Raw genomic sequence first — 22,794 nt, forward strand, 5'->3', positions numbered from 1 at the left:
AACGTCCTCAGACATGGATGGATGCCGACTTGTATCGCAGGTGACCTGGCTGGGCCTGGAGTAGGATCAGATAGTGGTGAGGTTTTAATGGGTGCAGGGTTCGTCGGTATGGCAATTTTTTCACAAAGTGTAATATATTCATACTACAGAATAGTAGGCTGATACACAGCCAAAACAGTAGGTGGCGGCATGCACCTATAACATTTGTTTGCCAAAGAAGAAGAAAAACGTTGTCAACAGGGCAGAGCATAGTCAACAGTATCTGCGGCTGAAAGGATTTTGCGATTCCAGGACTTCACTGCCAAAACATTGCAAAGAATGCTGTCCAAAGATGCTCTTCCTTCTCAGGCCCCAGAGTTTGTAGGGATGGGCGTTGGCAGTTGAATCTGAATAGAGGAGTACATTGAGTTCTTTTATTTAGTTTGTTTTGTTAATTATTTGGACTGATATACAGCCAAAACATTAGGTGGCAGCATGCCCATATAGCATTTGCTTGTGTCATATCGAAGAAGACCCCGTACAGTAGGTGGCGGCAATACAATAATACGTGTAGTCTTAGGTAAAACTTTAAAGAAGAAGAAGAAGCTAGGGCAAAAATAATAACAGTGGGGTTCATTAGAGACCCGAAGAATCACTGAAACTGAAAGTATGGATTCCACTCCGGTAAGACTCAGCTAGACAATTCTAAAGAATAACAGTTATGACAACAGTTGGTACAGTAAGTAGTAGCTAGCTGGCTGGCTGGCTGATACATCAGACTGTTACCATTGTCTTCCACTCCGATTCTAAAAAGGACGACTAGCTACCGTTAGCACATCCTCCATTGTAAATTCCCGTAGCAGAAGTTAGCTTGCTAGCATGACTGTAAGCTAGCTAGTTGGTTATCTACAGCAGTGGTTCCAAAACTGTGGGTCGTGCCCCCAGGGGTTGGCGCACACCAAAAAAACATGTTACTTTTTTATTTGAAAGGAACTCAGTCCGGCTTTAAAGTTACTCTTGAAAGTTGTGTATAGTAGAATTTCATCATCAGTTCCTCCTGTCATTTTAGTCATTGCCTAACGTTACCTTAGTTATTGTCCAGATCAGCTAGCCCAAGTCAGCTAACGTTTTTTTAATTTAGTTTTTTAGCCCATAGATATTTTTGTCTTTTTTTTTGTCACTCAAATATCACATGAATCCACATTAGACATGGCAAAATGTTTAGAATTGCAAGAAAATTAGCTTTAAAACTGCTAAATTCCGTACACCAACAGGAGGGGTGTGAACAATTTGTCATGAGCAGTGCTTGTGCCCATAAAAATAGGCGTGGCGCGTGAAGTTCCGCAGTAGGGGGCTCCGAGTGAAGGAGTTTGGGAACCCCTGATCTACAGCAAGATACAAAGCCAAAGAGCCCTGTTTAGTGTATTAAAACCTTTATTTAATTAGGCAAACCAGTTAAGAATATATTATTATTTTACAATGAAGGCCTACCCCGACCAAATCCTAACCCGGACGACGCTGGGCCAATTGTGAGCTGTCCTATGTGACTCCCAATCACGGCTGGTTGTGATACAGCCTGGAATCGAATGAGGGTCTATAGTGACGCCTCTAGCACAGAGATGCAGTGCCTTAGACAGCTGCGCCACTCGGGAGCCTGAGGTTAGAGTGAGATAAAATACCCAGACTTTTATAATTTCCCTGAAGAAGGGAAGTATAGACCGAGTGATTGACTGTCATCATGACACTTTGACGTTTCTAATCTATAGAGATAACTAGCTAACGTTAGTGCTAACCAGAACCATATGACTCTGGTGCTAACTACCTGTGCTGTGTAATGTAATCAAGTAAGAATCTAGCTAGCTATCTGTTTTGCTAAGTTCAGGAGCGCATAGCTAACTCATGGGCATTGGAAGTAAACAATACAGCTAGATACCAATTAAACTAGCTAGCTAACCAGTTGAAAATACATGGTAAACTGTTGCGCTTCATCAGACCTAGAAAACAAGCCTGTCTGACAGCACAGCATTTCCACATAATATCTAATGTTAGGCTAGCTAGCTTCAATCAGCTGCTGTCTTTGGTCTAACTTGCGGAAAAAATCAGAGACACTCCTCATCAGTCACACTTCACTTCTTTGAGGCATCAGTGACACTGTTAAGTTGTTACCTACTGATTTGTCTTTGTAGGGCATCTTCTCCTGATTGGTCTGCTCAAAGACACCAGGGGCACCGTTTGCAGGGCACGAGTCTGTTTGTGCATACTGTACTTGTATGCTCGCCTTTTCTTAGGACTGTTTCCCATTTCTCACACCCTATGGCATTGTTGTGTTGCAGACTATTGGGGAGTTGTTCCGTACCCTGTGTGAGATGGGCTTCAGTGAAGAGCAGATCCAGTCTGCTTTGCAGGCAGGACACTTCTCTGTGCCTGACGCAGCTGAATGGTGAGTCCTCCCAAACCATAACCTTGTAATAATGGACAGGCAAGGAACTATGTTTTCCAGTGTCAAACAGGATTGGTAACTGACAAGTGTTGTCAATAACTGAACATGTCAAATATTGAACGTTGTTTATCTATATTTTCTCAATGTGTTTATGGTAGGCTCTTGCAAGGTGAAAATCTGAGGCACAAGCTGGTCAAAAATCCATCCCAGCCAGTTGGAACGTCATTTGCTGCATTCAACCCTCCCAAAGATGCAGAGAGCTCTTGCACATCACAGGCACAGACATCGCCCACTGACAGTAGAGGTATGACACACCATTTTAAGAGTCATTAGATATTTGTTTTCCATGGTTGATTGCATACTGTAATGTAATAGTGTCTTATTGTGCACAATTGACCCCTGCTCAGTCATTTACCCCTTTTGTACAAGTCAGATACCTATCTTGTAAAACTTATAGCAGCAGACTGGCTTTGCCTTGTTTGTAGCCTAATTTATCAGACTGTGATAGCAGGTATTAGTCTGAGACAATGTTATACAAGCCAGAATGTTAAATACTCTACCTGTTGTCTGCGCGGTTGGTCCTTATGACTCTAGAAATGTATATTATTAATCACACTTTTCAAAACGCTTGTACTGCCGTTGAGATTTCATCACCTGGTACATGCGCAAATCCATGTAGAAGCCTGCAAGACTTTGGTTAGTATGCATGCATGGTGTGCATGTACCTAACTCTTGTGCGTGTGCCTCCGGTGATTAACAAACAATCGTGGGAGCAGCACACAGAAACCTGTGTTTTTGAAGTCAGTTTAATGATACTTTCCTGTGGATATTATGTTTAAACTTTCCAACAACGATGGGATCAGCGGGCAACCGGTAGAGTAGGTTCAAATGAAATGTATTCAACATTCTGACTTGTGAAGGGACTGTTGAGAATTTTACAGACACAAATGGACTCTTCAGTCCACACTCTGGAATTTGGGGGATGCTACCTTGTTTCCAGCTGCAGATACAAGGAAACGTTGTACAGGACAGGCCATTCTGTATAATTTGCAGGAATTATCCAAGCTTTTTGTTTCCAAGCTAATCTCCCTCCCTCATCTTTCCAAGAATGCTTATTTGTTATATAGTGATGCCATTTTAGTACACCCTAGACACATTTCTGTCTTCTAATTGTAGCCTTAAATGTATTACTTTACTGAAGCTTGAGGCTAAACATCCCCTTACTCCGGGCATAGCAGCTAGGTATTTGACCCTTTATTTCAGGACAGTTCTTTCTGTTTAAATTGTTTTGTTTTTTAAAAGTATTTTGTAAGTTTATTGGATAGATAGAGGTGAAAGGAGAGCGTGCTGAAAGAGAATTGAGATGGATTTGAACCCATCCTGGCAGCGGTACAACATGCACTGCATGTTCTTCAGAGGCAGCGGCTTAGACCGCTAGGCCACTCTGTTTCTAATGTGTGCCTGAAGGCCCCGCTTTAGTCCTGGGACCCCCACAGCCCTCCAGTCCATCCACAGACACCCCGCCGTTGGAGTCCCGTATCAGGCAGGACAAGAGTGACTTCCAGGAGCAGCAGAGGATGCGTGTAGCCAACGAGGCCAGGAATGAGAGGAGGCAGAAGAAACAGGTCAGCAGCACCTGCCTGATTGATCAGCTGAAACACATTGAGCGCGCACACACACACACACACACACACACACACACACACATATAAACACACTCAGCATAGTCACAGGGTGGTACTTGCTAGTGTTACATACTTCAGTGCACACAATTGATACAGAATATTGGTTTATTCAAATCATTGAGACTATATCTTCAGCCTTTTTGCAAACAAGTCACTCTCAGACATGACATGATTCCTGACATACTGACGTACTGTACCAGTCAAATGTCTGGACACACCTACTCATTCCAGGGTTTTTCTTTATTTTGACTGTTTTCTACATTTTATAATAATAGTTTTGATGTCTTCACTATGAAATAACACATGGAATCATGTAGTAACCAAAAAAGTCTTATGTATAAAAATGTATTTTATATTTGAGATTCTTCAAAGTAGCCTCCCTTTGCCTTGATGACAGCTTTGCACACTGTTGGCATCTCTCAACCAGCTTCATGAGGTAGTCCCCTGGGATGCATTTCAATTAACTGGTCTACCTTGTTAAGGTCATTTGTGGAATTTCTTTCCTTCTTAATGCGTTTGAGCCAATCAGTTGTGTTGTGACAAGGTAGGGGTGGTATACAGAAGATAGCCCTATTTGGTAAAAGACCAAGTCCATATTATGGCAAGAACAGCTCAAATAAGCAAAGAGAAATGACAGTCCATCACTACTTTAAGACATGAAGGTCAGTCAGTAAGGAACATTTCAAGAACTTTTAAAGTTTCTTCAAGTACAGTTGCAAAAACCGTCAAGCGCTATGATGAAACGAGCTCTCATGAGGACCGCCACAGGAAAGGAAGACCGAGTTACCTCTGCTGCAGAGAGTTCATGAGTTAACTGCACCTCGGATTGCATCCCAAGTAAATGCTTCAGAGTTCAAGTAACAGACTCATCTAAACATCAACTGTTCAGAGGAGACTGCGTGAATCAGGCCTTCATGGCCGAGTTACTGAAAAGAAACCTCTACTAAAGGAAACCAATAAGAAGACTTTCTTGGGTCAAGAAACACAAGCAATGGACATTAAACATATTTGCAGTCTAAAACAGATGACCCCTCTCACTCTCTGTAACAGTTGTTACACAAATGACCATGGCTTTGAACTTGATGAACACTGCAGCCCCATTTGCAGTAGGATTTAATCTACTGTCCCTTGGGAATCTTTATTTTTTTACAGCAGGTCAAGTGTATACCAGTATAGAAATCCATTGAACTAACCTTCCATGTCCTGCGGTGATGGCGTGAGGGTGCTTCGCTGGTGACACTGTCGGTGATTTATTTAGAATTCAAGGCACACTTAACCAGCATGGCTACCACACCATTCTGCAGCGGTACTCCATCCCATCTGGTTTCGCTTAGTGGGACTATGTCCCAAAACACACCTCCAGGCTGTGTAAGGGCTGTTTGACCAAGAAGGAGAGTGATGGAGTGCTGCATCAGCTGACCTGGCCACTGCAATCACCCAACCTCAACCCAATTGAGATGGTTTGGGATGAGTTGGACCAAAGAGTGAAGGAAAAGCAGTGCTTAGCGTAAGTGGGAACTCCTTCAAGACTGTTGGAAAAGCATTCCTCATGAAGCTGGTTGAGAGAATGTCAAGAGTGTGCAAAGCTGTCATCAAGGCAAAGGGTGGCTACTTTGAGGAATCTCAAGTATAAAATATAATTTGATTTAACACTTTTTTTGGTTACTAGATTCCATATGTTATTTCATAGTTTTGATGTCTTCACTATTATTCTACAATGTAGAAAATAGTAAAACTAAAGAAAAACCCTTGAATGAGTATTTGTGTCTAAACTTTTGACTGTTACTGTATGTGTTGTTCCTCAGGAGCGTGAGCTGGTGCTGAAGCGTATTGCAGAGGACCGGAGAAGCTTGCAGGAGAAGAAGACCCAGCCGAGCACCCCCACTGAGACCACGTCCCCTCCAGGCACCAGCGAAGGCCAGAGGCTGGGGGGTACGGTCCAGACCAGTGTGGAACACAACTGCATCCTCATGGTGAAGCTATACCCTCCTCCTCTGGCAATGTTTACATATGCCTAGCTGCATAGGTAGACTCAAGTCAACAATCAAGACGGAAGAGCATCCCTATTGGTTTATTGGAGAGGCGTGCATGAATTGTGTAGCCTAGTTTAGATGGAGATTGAGGTGGTAGATGTAATGGAGGCTTCACCCTCTCTCTGTGTCCCTGTAGATCCGGCTGCCCTCTGGGGAGTCCATGAGGGAGCGCTTCCCAGCCGACGCACCTCTGCGCAGTGTGGTGGAGCACATCTCTGGGCGCCACCCCTCCCTGGCTTCCTTCTCTCTCCTCCAGGGGTTTCCCCGGAAACGCTTTGGGGAGGCGGAGTTGGCCTGCTCCCTGCGCTCCCTGGGCCTCATGCCCAATGCTGCCCTCTGCATCCAGACCACGCCCCCAGAGACACCCCAGGACCCACCCAGCCCAGCTGCACACCTCTTATTGGGCCAGGAGGAGGGAGTGGTTCCACCTCCTGCGCCTCCCCAGCCACAGATACCAGTCCTGGAGGAGGGAGGGATGGAGGATCCCGCTCTGCCCCCACCTCTGCCTCACCTGTTGTGGGAAGAAGCAGTGGGCTACGCAGGCATCCCCGGTGTTGGTCCCCCAGTGACCGGACCTTCTCACTCCTGGGGTAAGATTTGCGTGTGGCATCTGGAGATCCCATTCAGAATGTAATTTATCCACTCACAGCTATCTTCAATATCCTAGCTGATGACTTGTCAGGTATTTTTCTACCTTCAGAAATGTATTTCCTCAGAGTATAAATGGTTATTCTGTACCCTGTAACGCTGTATAATTGCCTTACTTATGCAGGCAATTACATTATTGACCCACTAGTTTGAGGCATCACTTTGTGATGACACCATAACACCATTACAGGCACTGAGTTTATTTCAGGCATTCTCTGGGTTAGCTGAATGTTTCCCATAGGTTCAGATCTAGGATCAGCTTCCTGTCCCCCAATCCTAACCTTAACCAGGAGTGGGGAAAATGTGAAACTGACCCAAGATCAGCATCTAGCGGCAACTGTTTTTTTACTGACAGGACGTGGCCAGAAGCTGAATCCTGGTGATGCAGAGGAGGCTGCCAGCTCAGAAGATGAAGAGATGCCAGAGGGGGGGAGAGAGCCACCCTTCCCCTTCAATGGTACTGCCCCCTCTGTTTGGAATTGACTCTTACCCTGTGCCCTGCCCCTGACTCTCAGCCCTTCCTCTCTTTCTTTTCTCTTTCCTCTGAACTCTGTGTTCTTTGCAGTCTGAAACAGATGACCCCTCTCACTCTCTGCAACAGTTGTTGCACAAATGACCATGGCTTTGAACTTGATGACCACTGCAGCCCCGTTTGCAGTAGGATTTAATCTACTGTCCCTTGGGATTTTTTTTTTTTTTTTACAGCAGGTCAAGTGAACCAGTGTGTAGAAATCCACTGAACTAACCTTCCATGTCCTGCGGTCATGATAGGGAGCCAACTGGGCAGTTAATGATGTGAGATCTCCTTTCTATCGCCTCTCTGACCGTGAGAAAGCTACTTTGATTGGGAGATAGCAGGTGAATGCCCCCGACTTTCCCACTTTCGCCGGTTAGCGCTGCACTCATCAAAAAAACAAAAAGCTGTCTCTGAGGCATTCTGACAGACAGTAATCCTTGTGTGACACTGCGTTTTGTGAAGCTCGTTGCCGGGGATTCCTTTTTACAGTCACAGAGGAAGATAAAGATTGTGATTGTAGAGAAGATGTTGGTGAGAGGCATGTGATAGCCTATGTCTTGAAGACATTCATTCAGATTGTTAAATAGCTTTGATATTTGGCTGAAGTAATTCAACCTGTACGGCTGTTAGAATTAATAGAGATTTTGGTGTGAGTGTTGAGTGTGTTTCTGTATTAAAAAGGCCTTAAGTAATAACTGTGGTTAAAGGCCCAGTGCAGTCAAAAAACGTGTTTTGTTTTTTTTTCCTGTGTTTTTATATTTCCACACCATGAGGTTGGAAAAGTACTGTGATATGATAATGCCCTTTTAGTGTAAGAGTTGTTTGAAAAGCTTTATCCCACTGTTTTAGTTGTGACATCACCAGGTGGTAAATCAGCTATTAGACCTATAATAAAGAGTTCCAAACCTCTCTGACAATAACAGCTAATTTTCAGTTTTCCCCTCCCCACTCAGACCACTCCCAGACAATCCTAGCAAAATTCTTGCTTAAGAAATTGCTCTTTGCTTAGAAGCTTGTTGGTTTTCATTTAAAATGGTCAAAAACAATCACAGTAAGGTACTTAATTGTTACCCAGAAATTGGTTTGATATTGAGATAAAAATGTCTATATTGGACCTTCAACTCCAGCAGGTATGCCCCGGTTACCCTTCTTCCCAGAGAACCGGATGGAGCCCAGACACCATTGGCCAGACCAGGGGAACAGACTCCGGTGAGTGCCCAGCCTAAGCCTAGCCTATATCATAGCCATGCTATCGCTTCCACAGGAAACTCAAAGTTGGTCACGCACAGTCATTACATACTTCTTACACAAAGAACTGCTTGCCTCTCCTAAGGGGTTCTCACTGCCTACATGTCTAAGAGAGGGAAGCGATGAGTGCTTTAAAGCTGATTCAGCTGCAAGAAGATTTCAACCTTGCACAGGCCTCTGGTGCTCGAAGAGATAAGGAGCCAGCAGCAAATCACTCCTTTGTGCTCTGTGAGAAGAGGAAAACTAGACAGTCATGGAAAATGACCAGTTGAATAGCACTATACAACTCAACCATTTTACATAGAATTTGGACTATAACTATGTCCTAGTCTTGTCTGAATCCTGGCTTAGGAAGGCCACCAAAAATCCTGAAATTTCCATCCCTAACTATAACATTTTCCGACAAGATAGAACTGCCAAAGGGAGCGGAGTTGCAATCTACTGCAGAGATAGCCTGCAGAGTTCTGTCATACTATCCAGGTCTGTGCCCAAACAATTCGAGCTTCTTCTTTTAAAAATCCACCTTTCCAGAAACAAGTCTCTCACTGTTGCCGCTTGTTATAGACCCCCTTCAGCCCCCAGCTGTGCCCTGGACACCATATGTGAATTTATTGCCCCCCATCCATCTTCAGAGTTCGTACTGTTAGGTGACCTAAACAGTGACCGGCCGTCCTACAATCTAAGCTAGATGGCCCTGGCAGTCTCAATGGGGGTGCCACAGTGCTCAATTCTCGGGCCGACTCTTTTCTCTGTATATATCAATGATGTCGCTCTTGCTGCTGGTGATTCTCTGATCCACCTCTACGCAGACGACGCCATTCTGTATACATCTTGCCCTTCTTTGGACACTGTGCTAACAAACCTCCAAATGAGCTTCAACTCCTCCATACAACACTCCTTCCGAGGCCTCCATCTGCTTTTAAATGCTAGTGAAACTAAGTGCATGCTCTTCAACCGATTGCTGCCCGCACCCTTCTGCCCGACTAGCATCACTATTCTGGACGGTTCTAACCTAGAATATGTGGACAACTACAAATACCTAGGTGTCTGGTTAGACTGTAAACTCTCCTTCCAGACTCACATTAAGCATCTCCAATCCAAAATTAAATCTAGAATCAGCTTCCTATTTCGCAACAAAGCCTCCTTCACTCATGCCACCAAACATACCCTCGTAAAACTGACTATCCTGCTGATCCTTGACTTCGGCGATGTCATTTACAAAATAGCCAACACTCTACTCAGCAAACGGGATGTAGTCTATCACAGTGCCATCCGTTTTGTCACCAAAGCCCCATATAATACCCACCACTGCGACCTCTATGCTCTCGTTGGCTGGCCCTCACTACATATCCGTCGCCAAACCCACTGGCTCCAGGTCATCTATAAGTCTTTGCTAGGTAAAGCCTCGCCTTATCTCAGCTCACTGGTCACCATAGCAACACCCTCCCGTAGCATGCGCTCCAGCAGGTATATTTCACTGGTCATCCCCAAAGCCAAAACTTGCTTTGGCTGCCTTTCCTTCCAGTTCTCTGCTGCAAATGACTGGAACGAATTGCAAAAATCTCTGAAGCTGAAGTCTTATATCTCCCTCTCTAACTTTAAGCATCAGCTGTCAGAACAGCTTACCTATCACTGTACCTGTACACAGCCAATCTGTAAATAGCACACCCAACTACGTCATCCCCATATTATTACTTACTGGGGTGCAAAAGAGCAAGAGGGTATCTCTACTTGCACATCATCTGCACATATATCACTACAATATTAATGCTAAATTGTAATTATTTTTGCCTCTATGGCCTGTTTATTGCCTACCTCCCACTCTTCTACATTTGCACAAACTGTACATCGATCTTTCTACTTTTCTTTTGTGTTATTGATTGTACATTTGTTTAACTTTGTTGTTAATGTCACACTGCTATGCTTTATCTTGGCCAGGTCGCAGTTGTAAATGAGAACTTGTTCTCAACTGGCCTACCTGGTTAAATAAAGGTGAAATTTAAAAAAATAACTAAATCATTTTTGCCCGACCAAAATGTAATGGGTAACTATAGAAAGTGGATTTCTTTGGTCAACATGGAGTTTTGATCACCACTGCAACGCCTTGTTATAAACTTGCTTGTTTAACATGTAGATGTGTGCCAAAGGTCAACCGTAAGAGTTGATTTGATGTGTTGGCATGCAGACTTCAAATTTGGCATGTAGGCTTGATGGCATGCTGCCTGAGGAAGGTCCCAGGACCAAAACATTGCTACTATGGACTTGCTCTGTAAATATGAGAGTTTTGTCACATTTTAGCCAGTGTGCACTTGCACATTCCCCGTCATGGATTTTAAGCATTCGATTGCTGTAAGCATTGGCTTGAGGAATTTTCCACCATTGTTAAATCCATGACTGGGAGTGTGCAAGTGTACACAAGGGTGGAGAATCTTGATGCAGCCTTTTGTTTAATTAGTTGACTTGATGTGAACATACAAATGTGTGTGTCTCTCTCAGGGAGGGTGTGGTAGGTGACCCAGCAGTGGAGCCAGAGGAGGCTGCAGGTCGCATGGTGCCGGGGGCAGCGGGCCAGGCTGCAGTAGAGCGCCTCCAGAGAGCCGCCCAGGACGATCCTCAGGCCTCCCAAGGTCACCCGTCACCGCCCAAGAGACCCTTCAGAACGCCCAGTGTCCCCTCCCTTTGTGTCATGGCCACCCGGGCCACCGTCAACCTCATGACAGGTCAGAGAACAACACTGTTATTTGCACTCAAACATTGTTAAAGGGGCCTCACTGCTAGCCAAGACAATGACCTAACCAAACGACTGTTGTCCCAACTATCTCACCTCAGAAATGGTCAGAATTGTACATATAATGATATTGGTTGTGGTTTATTGCAGTTGTGTAAAAATTCCTGAGCAAGATCACAGAAAGATGTCATGGCAGGAAAGCTGCATAGAAAATATATTTCCTCCTCTCTCAGCTCCCAGCATGCAGTATAGCAGCAGTCTGTCATGTCTGACCCCCGAGCTGGCAGAGCTCCTGCTCAGTCACATGTCCCGTGAGAGGCTCCTTCGCCCACGCACCTTGGAGCTCTTCTTTGGCTGCCCAATTCAGAAATTTGTCCTCAACTGCTACCCGTACTCTACCAATGAGCTGCTCCGGCAGCTACGGGCCTTCACTGCACTGAAGCACCTGAGCCTGGTCAACTCTCCTCTCATCACAGGTACACATTTTACCTTGACAGCATTGGTACTGACTGAGTATGCATCCCAAATGGCACCCTATTCTGTATAGTGCACTACTTTTGCTATATGGCAACACTATTGTCAACGCCACATGAATGTCAAGTTAAGGAATACAGATGGGTCGTACAACCAATTAGGTGCCTTTTCAGAAGTGTAAAAAAACATTTTGGTTTCACCTAATTTTAACATTCTGCCAAAGAGCACGTGTTCCACTTAATAAAAACACATGTTTTCCCGTCTCGAGGCTTTCCTGGTAGCAAAAATTCTAATAGTTGGCCTAATTTCAGTTTGTGACAAAACAAGCAAGTATAGTGTAAAGAATCATTGTACCATCTAAACCGCTATTAAATATATTTTCCGTTTTATTTTCAGCTGTTTGAAGCTGTGTACAAAACCGAAAGTACAAGACGCAAAACAAAATTTATGAGCGGGAAGCATAGAACAGATCTACCGCTTCTTAGACTTGCCCAAAAAGTCAAAAGTCACATATTGTAACTTTAAGTGCCAAATAAAGTAACAAGGTTGACTGTACAAGGGTTGACGTTTTCATCTTAAGTCAGCCATAAATCCCCTCTGTGTGTGTGTGAGTGCAACAGGGATTGGCAATTGAATTCAAGTTCCATCCTCCAAAAAAGTGTCTACCTTGTTTATCTATGGGTAACAGGTTACCGTGTTATGCTCGACCATTTATTTTTTGTTGTTGACTTTACTGATAACACAGTAAGAACAGGTAGAGGGCAGAACACACACTGATCCCCTACCAAATCACTCCATAACCAGACTTAAAAGCAGGCATGGTGGGGGGAAAAAAATACAAATGATACAAATAAATTGGGTTGGGTTATGGAGTTGTGAAATTAGCTGGGTCCATGTCTTCTACAAAGGATAGGAAAGGTTGCCAGATATTATAAAATGGAATTGCAGAACCCGTAACAGAGTAGCGTATTTTCTCAAGCTTGAGATGTTGCATTACTTCCTTTATCCAATGGTTAAAAGTAGGAGGAAATCGATCCTTCCACTTAAGTAGTATAACGTCTAGCTAGAAGAGTAGTAAATGCCAGCATATTGCCCATATAACTGTTTAGAGGGGCCTCTTATGGTGCCTCTCTGAATAATGCAATAAAGGCAGACGGTTCTATAGGCGTCTCCAGTATCTTAGAAAACTCAAATGGATATCCAGAAATCTGTCAATTTCGGGCATGTCCAAAACATGTGCAATAAAGTAGAAAAAGCCTGCTTACATCAGTCACAGGTGGGATCTATATGTGGTGTAATCTTGGATAATTTTACCTTTTTGAACTATTTTAAATGGAATTACAGCATATAGATGAAGAATGTATACTCTGACAAGTTTCGTCTGAAAGTTGTTCACATTAATCCTCTTCCCATTGGTTCTTAAGAGTTCAAGGAATCCAGATTGTGCGAGTTTAATGATGTATAGATCATGCTTATGCCCCCTTTGATATTAGGGTTCACTTTAAAAATAGAATCCAGAAGGGAGTTAGGTGGGTGTGATGGGAAGCGACTAGAGTATGAAGATGCTAAACTACGCAAATGCAGGTATCTAAAGAAATGGGATCTAGGAATATTAAACTTTTGTACTAAATGTTCAAAAGATGCTAAATCCATATCAATATACAAGTCATTCAGTGAGGAGATCCCTTTTCCAGAGCAGATATGAGACGCCCGGTCTAATAATGATGGAGAGAATGTATGGTTCTTTAATAATGGGGCAGAAGTTAAATTCACTGAGACCAAACGATCGCCTGAACTGATTCCTGGTTTTTAGAGAATGTTTCACAATAGGGTTTTTAGTGTATCTTGTCCCACGTTGACGTTGGAAATGGGATGAAAGGTTATTATTTGTGCACACTGCAGCCATAGGGGAGGAGTAAAGGACTTTGATCCAGGACATAAAATTGGGACCGAATCCAAATAGTTTGAGAGTATAAACTAGATAATCCCACTCCAACCGATCAAATTCCTTCTCGGTGATAACAATATCTCTGGAGTGTCAGATGAAGAAGGATTATAAAGAAGTCTGATGTTGAAAAAAAGAATGACAATTTTTAATGAAACCAGTTCAATCTGTAGAGATAATGGAGGGAAGGACCGACTCAAAACGGCAGGCAATCATCTTAGAAAGTACCTTTTACATCGCAATTCAGTAAAAAAAATTGGCCTATATTAACCACTTTTTTAATTTTTTTAATTCAGAATAAGTGAAATGCATGCTTGTCTCATTGTCAAAGGTAAAGAATTTGAGGAGAATGATTCCTCATACGGAAAGCAAGAGAGGAGAGAGTTGATCTGAGAATATTTTAAAGGACTCGCTCAGAAATCCGTTGGGTCCAGGGGATTTACCACAATACATAGATTTAATCACCAACACAATCTCTTCTACAGCTGCTGAGTTAAAAGAACAGCTCTCTATCTCAGGTTCAACTGTAGGAATATCAACGTTCTCAAAGAAGGTGTCGAGTAAGGTAGCATTACCAGCGCATTCCGAAATGTATAATTGTGAGTAAAAGTTACGAAAGCATGAATTGACCTCTAAATGATCAATACATTTGTTACCCAGCTCGTCAGTTCTCAGGTATTGTTTTAAGTTGCTGTTCTCTGACGCAGCTGGTGTGCTTCATTGAATTTTTCCCCCGAGATTTACTTATTCGATTTTCAGCTTATCGAGTTGAAAGAAGACCAAACTCTGAAGTGTCAAACGTTGTTTTAGTAAATCTGAGTGTGAATATGCCATATCCAATATTTTATTTGTAAGTTCCCCTAGGTGTTGAATATTGCACTTCCTTAATCTTACGCTGTGCAAAATAATTTGGCCCCTTAGATAAGCCTTCATTGATTCCTATACTGTTCGAGGAGAACTTCCAGGGGTTTGATTAAGTTCGAGAAATGGCTCAATTTGAGATTATATAAAAGCAACAAAGGTTTCTTCTGATAGCACTTGTGAGTTAAGCCACCACGGGCGATTTTAACTAGGCTGTGTATTTGGTATAAATTGATTCATAGTAAGAGGAGAATGATCTGAAATGACTATAGCTTGGTAAAGACACTGTGATAAGTGGCAGAAATCAATTGTCTAGGAAAAAATTGTCTATACGTGAGAAGGTCTTATGAACTGGCGAGATAAAAAATACTCCGTTTGGGTTTTGACTGACAGCCGTTAATAAAGTTGAGCACCGCTCGTGACAAGGAGATGCCCCGAGCCCTCCAGCTGTTTGGACTTTTGCACAGTGAGGGAAATGCTGTAAATCAAGAAGAATCGATGTGTTCTGAAAGATGAGAGGATTATAAAAAATACCGCTTAGTCATACAAGCAAAGACTCCATTCTATGCTCATCAAAATTACAATCTGTTTGTCTGATGTGCCTTTTTTGAAAGTCTAACACTACGATTGTATTTTATAACTTAGCTCGCCATTTTGGCAATCAAATAAGCTTTCAAATGATGCCCACCTGACCCAGATTGCAATTTATAATGAAACATGTTTGGATTGAGGTAACAACAACAGTAATTGCGTATTGGTGGGGACGCAGGGCTTTAGTTCCTCAATGGCAAAGCTAGGAGAGCAAAAAAAAAAACTTTTAGTTGAAGGCTCTTTCCTTGAGTGCATTGAAATTGCTTAGAAACACAGTTTGGATAGGTCTGTGTGTGGCCACTTAAAGACACCAGTTAGGCCTCACTCAAACCCTCGTAATAGTTTTTTCTTATCTTGCGTACTCAAATGTAAATTAATATTCTTATTATGTTACTGAATGTATCCAGAGTGTTTTCAGATTTCGTTATTGACAAATGCTGTGAAAAGAACAGCGAATGTATAATGCACGTCAAATGGAACAGTTTAGTGTTTGGATTCAGTCTTGTGTCAGGTGAACTGTTGTGTCCTCACCTTTTCGTCGGATAATTTCCTCATCTCCAAAGTGTCCTCTTTCAATTGCAACCATGGTCATGCAAATGCTTTTCATAGTTCCTTTGTTAGAAACATAAAAATGTGGCCCTATCTAGGTAGGGTTAAAGGGTTCTTCATTTAATATAACAGGCTTTCAATATTGGTGCACATTTTCTACTTCAAATATCAAAGGGATGCAAAGGGCACTATTTTTGTGGAATGACCCAAATATAGTGGTGCGCTATCACTTTAAGAACCATATGGCCTGTTATCTTTGCAGCATTGTTGCTATGATACTGAAGGTTCTCTCTCTTTGTCTTCCTGTTTTCCAGACACGGGCCTCTCTGTGTTGTGCAGCTTACTGAAACTGCAGCACCTGAACCTGGCCTCATGTAGCAAGCTAACTGATTCCTGTCTGCAACACATCACAGGTGAGGCTCTTCTCTAACATTTACATTTAAGTCATTTAGCAGACGCTCTTATCCAGAGCGACTTACAACCCTGGGTTGTATTCACTAGGCACCAAACTGAAGAAAACAGACTGAAACTGGGAGGGGCTATGCCTGCACTTGTCCAATATGAAACGTTTGTGAACTAATGAATAAGGCCCTGGCTACAGCATGGAACGCCTGTGGATGAATGAGGTTTTTAATGTGGAATAGAGGTCAAGGGAGAAGGAAGGGGCAAGCTACTAGGTTATTAAGGCCCCCCTAATAACCTAGTAGCCTGCTATGACCCCATGCAAGAACACTAGATCAAAGCATAAGCTGTCTTTTAAACTGATTTAACATCGTCCGGGAAAAAAAAAAAAAAGTTAATTAAATAAATTAATGAATTTGGGGAGCATAGTATGGCATGATTGGGGTTTCAACTTAAATGATTGAATTCATAATTATAGGTAAGTGTCAACCATTTTAAATTCCCAATAGTTCAACTCCTGTATAAAGTAATGAACACTTGAAAGGAGGACTAAGGTAAAGTGTTTTTTATCTCACCCTGTACCCTTTGTCTCCAAGGATTGAAGAGCCTGTCTTTCCTGTCACTGGACCAGACCAAAGTAAGCGATGTAGGGATGGTGCTGTACCTGCAGTCTGCTCCTTCATCACTCACCCAGCTCAGTCTGAACCAGACCTCGGTCACAGAGGCCACCTTGGCAGCGCTGCCCGCCTGTGTGCCACAGCTACGACTGCTCAGCGTCAAACACACCAAGGTAGCTCTCTCACTCTCATTCTCGCGTTCACACAGACACACAGACACACACACACACACACACACACACACACACACACACACACACACACACACACACACACACACACACAAACAACCACAATAGCTCTGCATTTCAACACACAAACATACACTCACACAGACAGAACCATTAGGCATCAACAACCAACACTGGTATAAGTTGTTTCACTCAGCATAATGATATCTCCTCCTCCTCCCGTCAGGTGAGAGACGTGTCGGCCCTGGCGGCCCTCCCCAGCCTGCAGACCCTCTACCTGGACGGCACGGGGGTGAGGGAGGGCTCTCTGGAGTGCCTGGCCGTCCACTCCACCCTCTCTGCCCTTAGCCTAGCAGGCATCTCTGTCGCAGACGGCAACCACACCCTCCAGATAATTTCAGGTGAGCTGTGTGTGTACTACAATTGGTCAATTTATTATATATAAAAAAAATTACGATTGCATCGTCTGTCGATGATGTCTGGCAGCCATCGTGATGACACAACAATGGTTTAGCATACTTGAATTCGACTGCTCCACCGGAGTCTTGCAGCGCACGACAGCGCAGCGAGCATTCAGCAGAACAACATGCCAGAGGACCTATTCCCTAATTGCCATAGCCTGAATGTTCTTCACATACAGTGCCTTGCTAAAGAATGCAGACCCCTTGGATTTCTTCACATTTTATTGTTACAAAGTGGGATTAAAATCAATTAATTGTTATTCTTTTGTCAACAATCTACACAAAATACTCTGTCAAAGTGGAAGAAAAATAAGATAAATAAAACATTTGTGACTAAAATATAGTCATTGTATAAGTATTCAGCCCCTTTTGTTTAGGCAAGCCTAAATTAGTTCAGGAGGAAAATGCGGCTTAACAAATCACATACTGAATTGATAAACCCTTCCTCTCTCCCCCATACATACACTACTGTTCAAATGTTTGGGGTCACTTAGACATATTTGAGAGAAAAGCAAAACAAAAAAAAGTCAATTTTTAAAATAACATCAAATTGATCAGAAATGGCCTCCCGGGTGGCGCAGTGGTCTAGGGCACTGCATCGCAGTGCTAGCTGCGCCACCAGAGTCTCTGGGTTCGCGCCCAGGCTCTGTCGCAGCCGGCCGCGACCGGGAGGTCCGTGGGGCGACGCACAATTGGGCTAGCGTCGTCCGGGTTAGGGAGGGTTTGGCCGGTAGGGATATCCTTGTCTCATCGCGCTCCAGCGACTCCTGTGGCGGGCCGTGCGCAGTGCGCGCTAACCAAGGGGGCCAGGTGCACGGTGTTTCCTCCGACACATTGGTGCGGCTGGCTTCGGGATGGAGACGCGCTGTGTTAAGAAGCAGTGCGGCTTGGTTGGGTTGTGCTTCGGAGGACGCGTGGCTTTCGACCTTCGTCTCTCCCGAGCCCGTACGGGAGTTGTAGCGATGAGACAAGATAGTAATTACTAGCGATTGGATACCACGAAAATTGGGGAGAAAAAGGGGAGATTTTTTATTTACCAAAAAAAAAAGAAAAAAAGATTTGATCAGAAATACAGTGTATACATTGCAAATGTTGTAAATGACTATTGTAGCTGGAAACTGCAGATTTTTTTGTGGAATATCTACATAGGCGTACAAAGGCCCATTATCAGCAACCATCACTCCTGTGTTCCAATGGCACGTTGTGTTAGCTAATCCAGGTTTGTCATTTTTAAAAGGCTAATTGATCATTAGAAAACCCTTTTGCAATTATGTTAGCACAGCTGAAAACTGTTATTCTGATTTAAAGAAGCAATGAAACTGGCCTTCTTTAGACTAGTTGAGTACTGGAGCATCTGCGTTTGTGGGTTCGATGACAGGCTCAAAATGGCCAAAGACCTTTCTTCTGAAACTCGTCAGTCTAATCTTGTTCTGAGAAATGAAGGCTATTCCATGTGAGAAATTGCCAAGAAACTGAAGATCTCTTACAACGCTGTGTACTACTCCCTTCACAGAACAGTGCAAACTATCTCTAACCAGAATAGAAAGAGGAGTGGGATGCCTCGGAGCACAACTGAGCAAGTGGACAAGTACATTAGTGTCTAGTTTGAGAAACGGATGTCTCACAAATCCTCAACTGACAGCTTCATTAAATAGTACCCGCAAAACGCCAGTCTCAACGTCAAAGAGGTGACTCCAGGATGCTGGCCTTCTAGGCAGAGTTGCAAAGAAAAAGACTTATCTCAGACTGGCCAATAAAAATAAAAGATTATTATGGGCAAAAGAACACAAGTACACTGGACAGAGGAGCTCAGCACAAGGTGCACCTGTGTAATGATCCTGCTGTTTAATCAGTTTCTGATTTTCATCAGGTGAATGGATTATCTTGGCAAAGGAGAAATGCTCACTAACAGGGATGTAAACCAAATTTGAGAGAAAAAGGATTTTTGTGGACATGGAACATGTCTATTTTATTTCAGCTCATGAAATATGGGACCAACACTATACATGCTGCGTTTATATTTCTGTTCAGTGTCTATAGTTACTACGTGAAATCCCGTCACTTCCTTTTTGTTGTCTGAAACTGTCAAAGTAGCCTAATGGAAGAAAGAATGTTGCAAATGCACTTCCCCAGATCAGGATAAAATAACAATAGCCTACATTGCTATAATATTTATTTTTAAAAGTTAGGCTAATATAACTGATATCTGAGTACTTTTATGGGCAAGAGAAACACAGCCCTACCAATTATGTAGACTAGATTTTAAATTTAAAAAAATAAATAAATGAACATAGGCCTAACTGTTTTTATTTAAACAATTATTGATTTAATGAGATTGTTTGTGGCTTTTGTAACAATTTAAATAAAAAGGACATTATTACCAAGTCACACTTTTGGTATAACCAATGTGTCCTTCATATTGCATTGTTCCCGCCTATGGACTCCTCCATGCGCAAAGCCCCCAATGATGTTTGAACATGACGATGTCAAACATCGCCCGACCCTAGCATGTACAGCAGGACTATTCAAATCAGGGCCTCAAGGTTTGCAGTACTGCTTTTGATTGATTTGTAATGTTATTGATTTAATGTCATTAATTGGCCAAAGTCCATTCTCCTGTTTCCCCAGGTCTAGTACCTGATTTAGAGGGGAATATTGCTGCAGATGTTAATGCTTTGTATGACCGGCACTTTTTTATGTACTGTATTTACTAAACTACTATCTCTCTGCCTGTACCCCTCCCCAGGTCTCCGGCTGACCCAGCTGACCCTGCCTGGACGCCACTCGGTGACGGACGCTGGCCTGACCTTCCTCTCCCGTCTGTCCCTGCTGTCCGAGTTGGACCTGACCGACTACACACACGTCACTGACCACGGGGTCACCCAGCTGGCCACCATGACCAGGTCAGATCACTCTCATTACATTTTCTGCATCCCAAATGGCACCCTATTCCTTTTGTACTATTGTAGTGCACTACATATGGCAGCGTTTCCCACGTTTTGGTTGTGGACATTTTTGGTTTTTGCCCAAGCACTACACAGCTGATTCAAATAATCAACTCATCAAGCTTTGAGTATTTGAATCGGCTGTGTAGTGCCTGGGCAAAAACCAAAACGTGTACCCCTTGGGGTCCCCAGGACCAGGTTTGGGAAATGCTGATTTAGGGATTATGGTGCCATTTGGGATGCACACATTATCCTCTTTAGGTGTCAGTATGAGAATTAACGTTACCACAGCCAGAGGCAGTAATTAATCCCCCAATTGTTTTTGGGACTAACCAGCTATGTTAGTGCAGAGATGGAACAAAAACTTGCACACTATTGCTCACAAGGACTAGGATCACTCCTCTAGCTGATTCACCAGCATCGCCTACAGTTGCCTCTGTAACATTGCTGTAAATGAAGGAGTGCTGGGTTGTATTCATTAGGAACCAAACAGAAGAAAACAGACAAACAGGGTGTGACTACTTGTCCAATAAGAAATGCTTGTTTTTTTTTGTTCTCTTGCAAAAAGGTTTTGTTACGGTGAGCATTAATGAATAAGACCCTGCTAGAAATGCCCCTCTCTCCTGTCTCCAGACTGAAGAGGCTGTCTCTCAGTAACACCCAGGTGACAGACATGGGGTTACCTTCCCTGTGCAGTCTGCAGGAGCTGCTGGAGCTGTGTCTGGACCGCACGGCCGTCACCAGCCGAGGAGTGGCTTCCCTCGTCACCTGTCTGCCGCACCTGCAGGTACGGAACACACATGTAACCCTATAGACAACTATTGTATCAGTCATAAATCATAAAACTCTACAAATAAGTAATAGAGCTAACAGAGCTCTGTTATAAAACTGTTGAAACCGCATACTATGATTAGTAGTACTAGCATTGATGTTGTCTTTATGTTCCAGGTATTAAGCTTGGCCAGTACTCAGGTGGGTGACACGGTGGTGAGGAGAGGTCTGGTCCACTGTGCTCAGCTGTTCAAGCTCAACCTCAGCCGCACACGCATCACTGACCACGGTAAGGTCCCGCTCATTATCCACAATTACTACCATTGAATTCCAGCATTAATACTCATGGTCATTACCGTGGTCTCTTTTTCAATGATGCCCTGTGAATCCCAATTGAGACCAGGGCTTAGAGATGGAATACCAGCATTTAGAGCTGGAAGGAATTTGACATGCATTGTTGTTGTGTATTATGTTTTCCTCAGGACTGAAGTTCCTGAAGTGCATGCGTCTGAGCCAGTTAAATCTGGAAGGCTCAGGTGTGACCCCCTCGGGCATCTCCAACCTCATCGCCTCCTGTCCCCACATCACCAGCATTCGGGCCAGCCACACGCGGGCCATCCCACCTGACCAGGTCTCAGACGACGACAATCAGTAGAGAGACTAAGTATTGAGGTGACCCTCCAGCCCTTTCTGCTGAGGCTCGGGTTTGCTAGCTAGTAGCTACGACTGTGCCCGGTGGTCTTAGCCCCAAGTGTCACGCTGCACCTAGCTGACTGGCTCAGCATAGTCTGGGTGACGATTATCCCAGCTCTGTCTCAATGCACTGCTTCAACTGCAGCTAGTGGCACTAATCGCTCAATCACAAGCCCACTTGTTATTGCTTTTGAAACCTTAGAAGGGTGCCGCCTTGTGCTTCTAAAACGAGAGCCTCTAATGCAGCGTTTCCCAAATTCGATCCTGTTGTTTTCTCTAGCACTACACCGGCAACTAAGATTTGGGACTAGATCAGGGATAACACCTCAAATCCAAGATTTTTCTGCCTGAATTCTCTAATGAATCAGTTAACACTACGAAGGTACAATCCGCGTGATCTGCTACTAAAGAGGTCTATGATGATGATCCAGTTCCAACAGTTACCTCCCGTTCTGTAATGTCGATAAATTACATTTTTGGAGGTTTAAGCCAAGGCAGCATTTGGCTACCCAGCAACTGGAAAGCTTAGCATTATGCTAGTGGTTGTAGAAAGAGGTTGGCTTCTCACATCGAGCAGTGGGCTATGATGTGTGTTGCATATTGAGTGTTTGGGTTCAACAGCAAGAATCCAAAGCGGCGATCAGTTCATAAATAGTTCTGCTTCTCATTTTGTTTACACAATGTAAAATACTGTTTATTTTCTTAATGTAAATGGTTTTGGATAATAGCACTGTATTCTCTACATTCTCAAAGGAAAATACTAAATGAATAAAAACTGCGTTTTGAATGTGTTTTATTTATTTAAAGAACCCCACTATGGTAAATATTAAATTGTCAATTCATCAATTTATTCAGACACTGTTTGCCATACAATGTTCGATTAAAAATAAGGCATTATTAAGGCTCTTTTACACAGGGAAAACAAGTCACTTTGAAATATCATAAATTACATAAAAGCTGCTGCATACACTTTTTATGATGTCAGCACAATGGAATGTATTGCAATTTGGAGTGCA

The 22,794-nt window shown here is 43.3% G+C and overlaps 1 protein-coding gene across 3 annotated transcripts; it reads left to right on the forward strand.

The window, feature by feature from the left end:
- Positions 1–272: 272 nt before the first annotated feature.
- On the forward strand, positions 273–22,565 carry LOC129822736 (uncharacterized). Of its 3 annotated transcripts, none has more exons than XM_055881089.1 (17): positions 273–663; positions 2,313–2,419; positions 2,578–2,723; positions 3,887–4,044; positions 5,910–6,077; positions 6,274–6,727; positions 7,141–7,242; positions 8,433–8,511; positions 11,047–11,270; positions 11,512–11,754; positions 16,013–16,111; positions 16,697–16,890; positions 17,135–17,309; positions 20,116–20,272; positions 20,948–21,101; positions 21,263–21,374; positions 21,568–22,565. In XM_055881089.1, the coding sequence occupies exons 1-17, from the start codon at positions 649–651 to the stop codon at positions 21,738–21,740; spliced, it is 2,760 nt and encodes a 919-aa protein (XP_055737064.1). In that variant the 5' UTR covers positions 273–648; the 3' UTR covers positions 21,741–22,565. The 3 variants fall into 3 exon arrangements, with proteins under 3 accessions (XP_055737064.1, XP_055737065.1, XP_055737063.1); XM_055881090.1 differs by having other exon boundaries at positions 3,899–4,044; positions 8,430–8,511; XM_055881088.1 differs by having other exon boundaries at positions 274–663; positions 8,430–8,511.
- Positions 22,566–22,794: the final 229 nt, after the last annotated feature.

The sequence above is a fragment of the Salvelinus fontinalis genome, chromosome 25 (assembly GCF_029448725.1).
Source record: "Salvelinus fontinalis isolate EN_2023a chromosome 25, ASM2944872v1, whole genome shotgun sequence".
Classification (NCBI taxonomy): Eukaryota; Metazoa; Chordata; class Actinopteri; order Salmoniformes; family Salmonidae; genus Salvelinus; species Salvelinus fontinalis.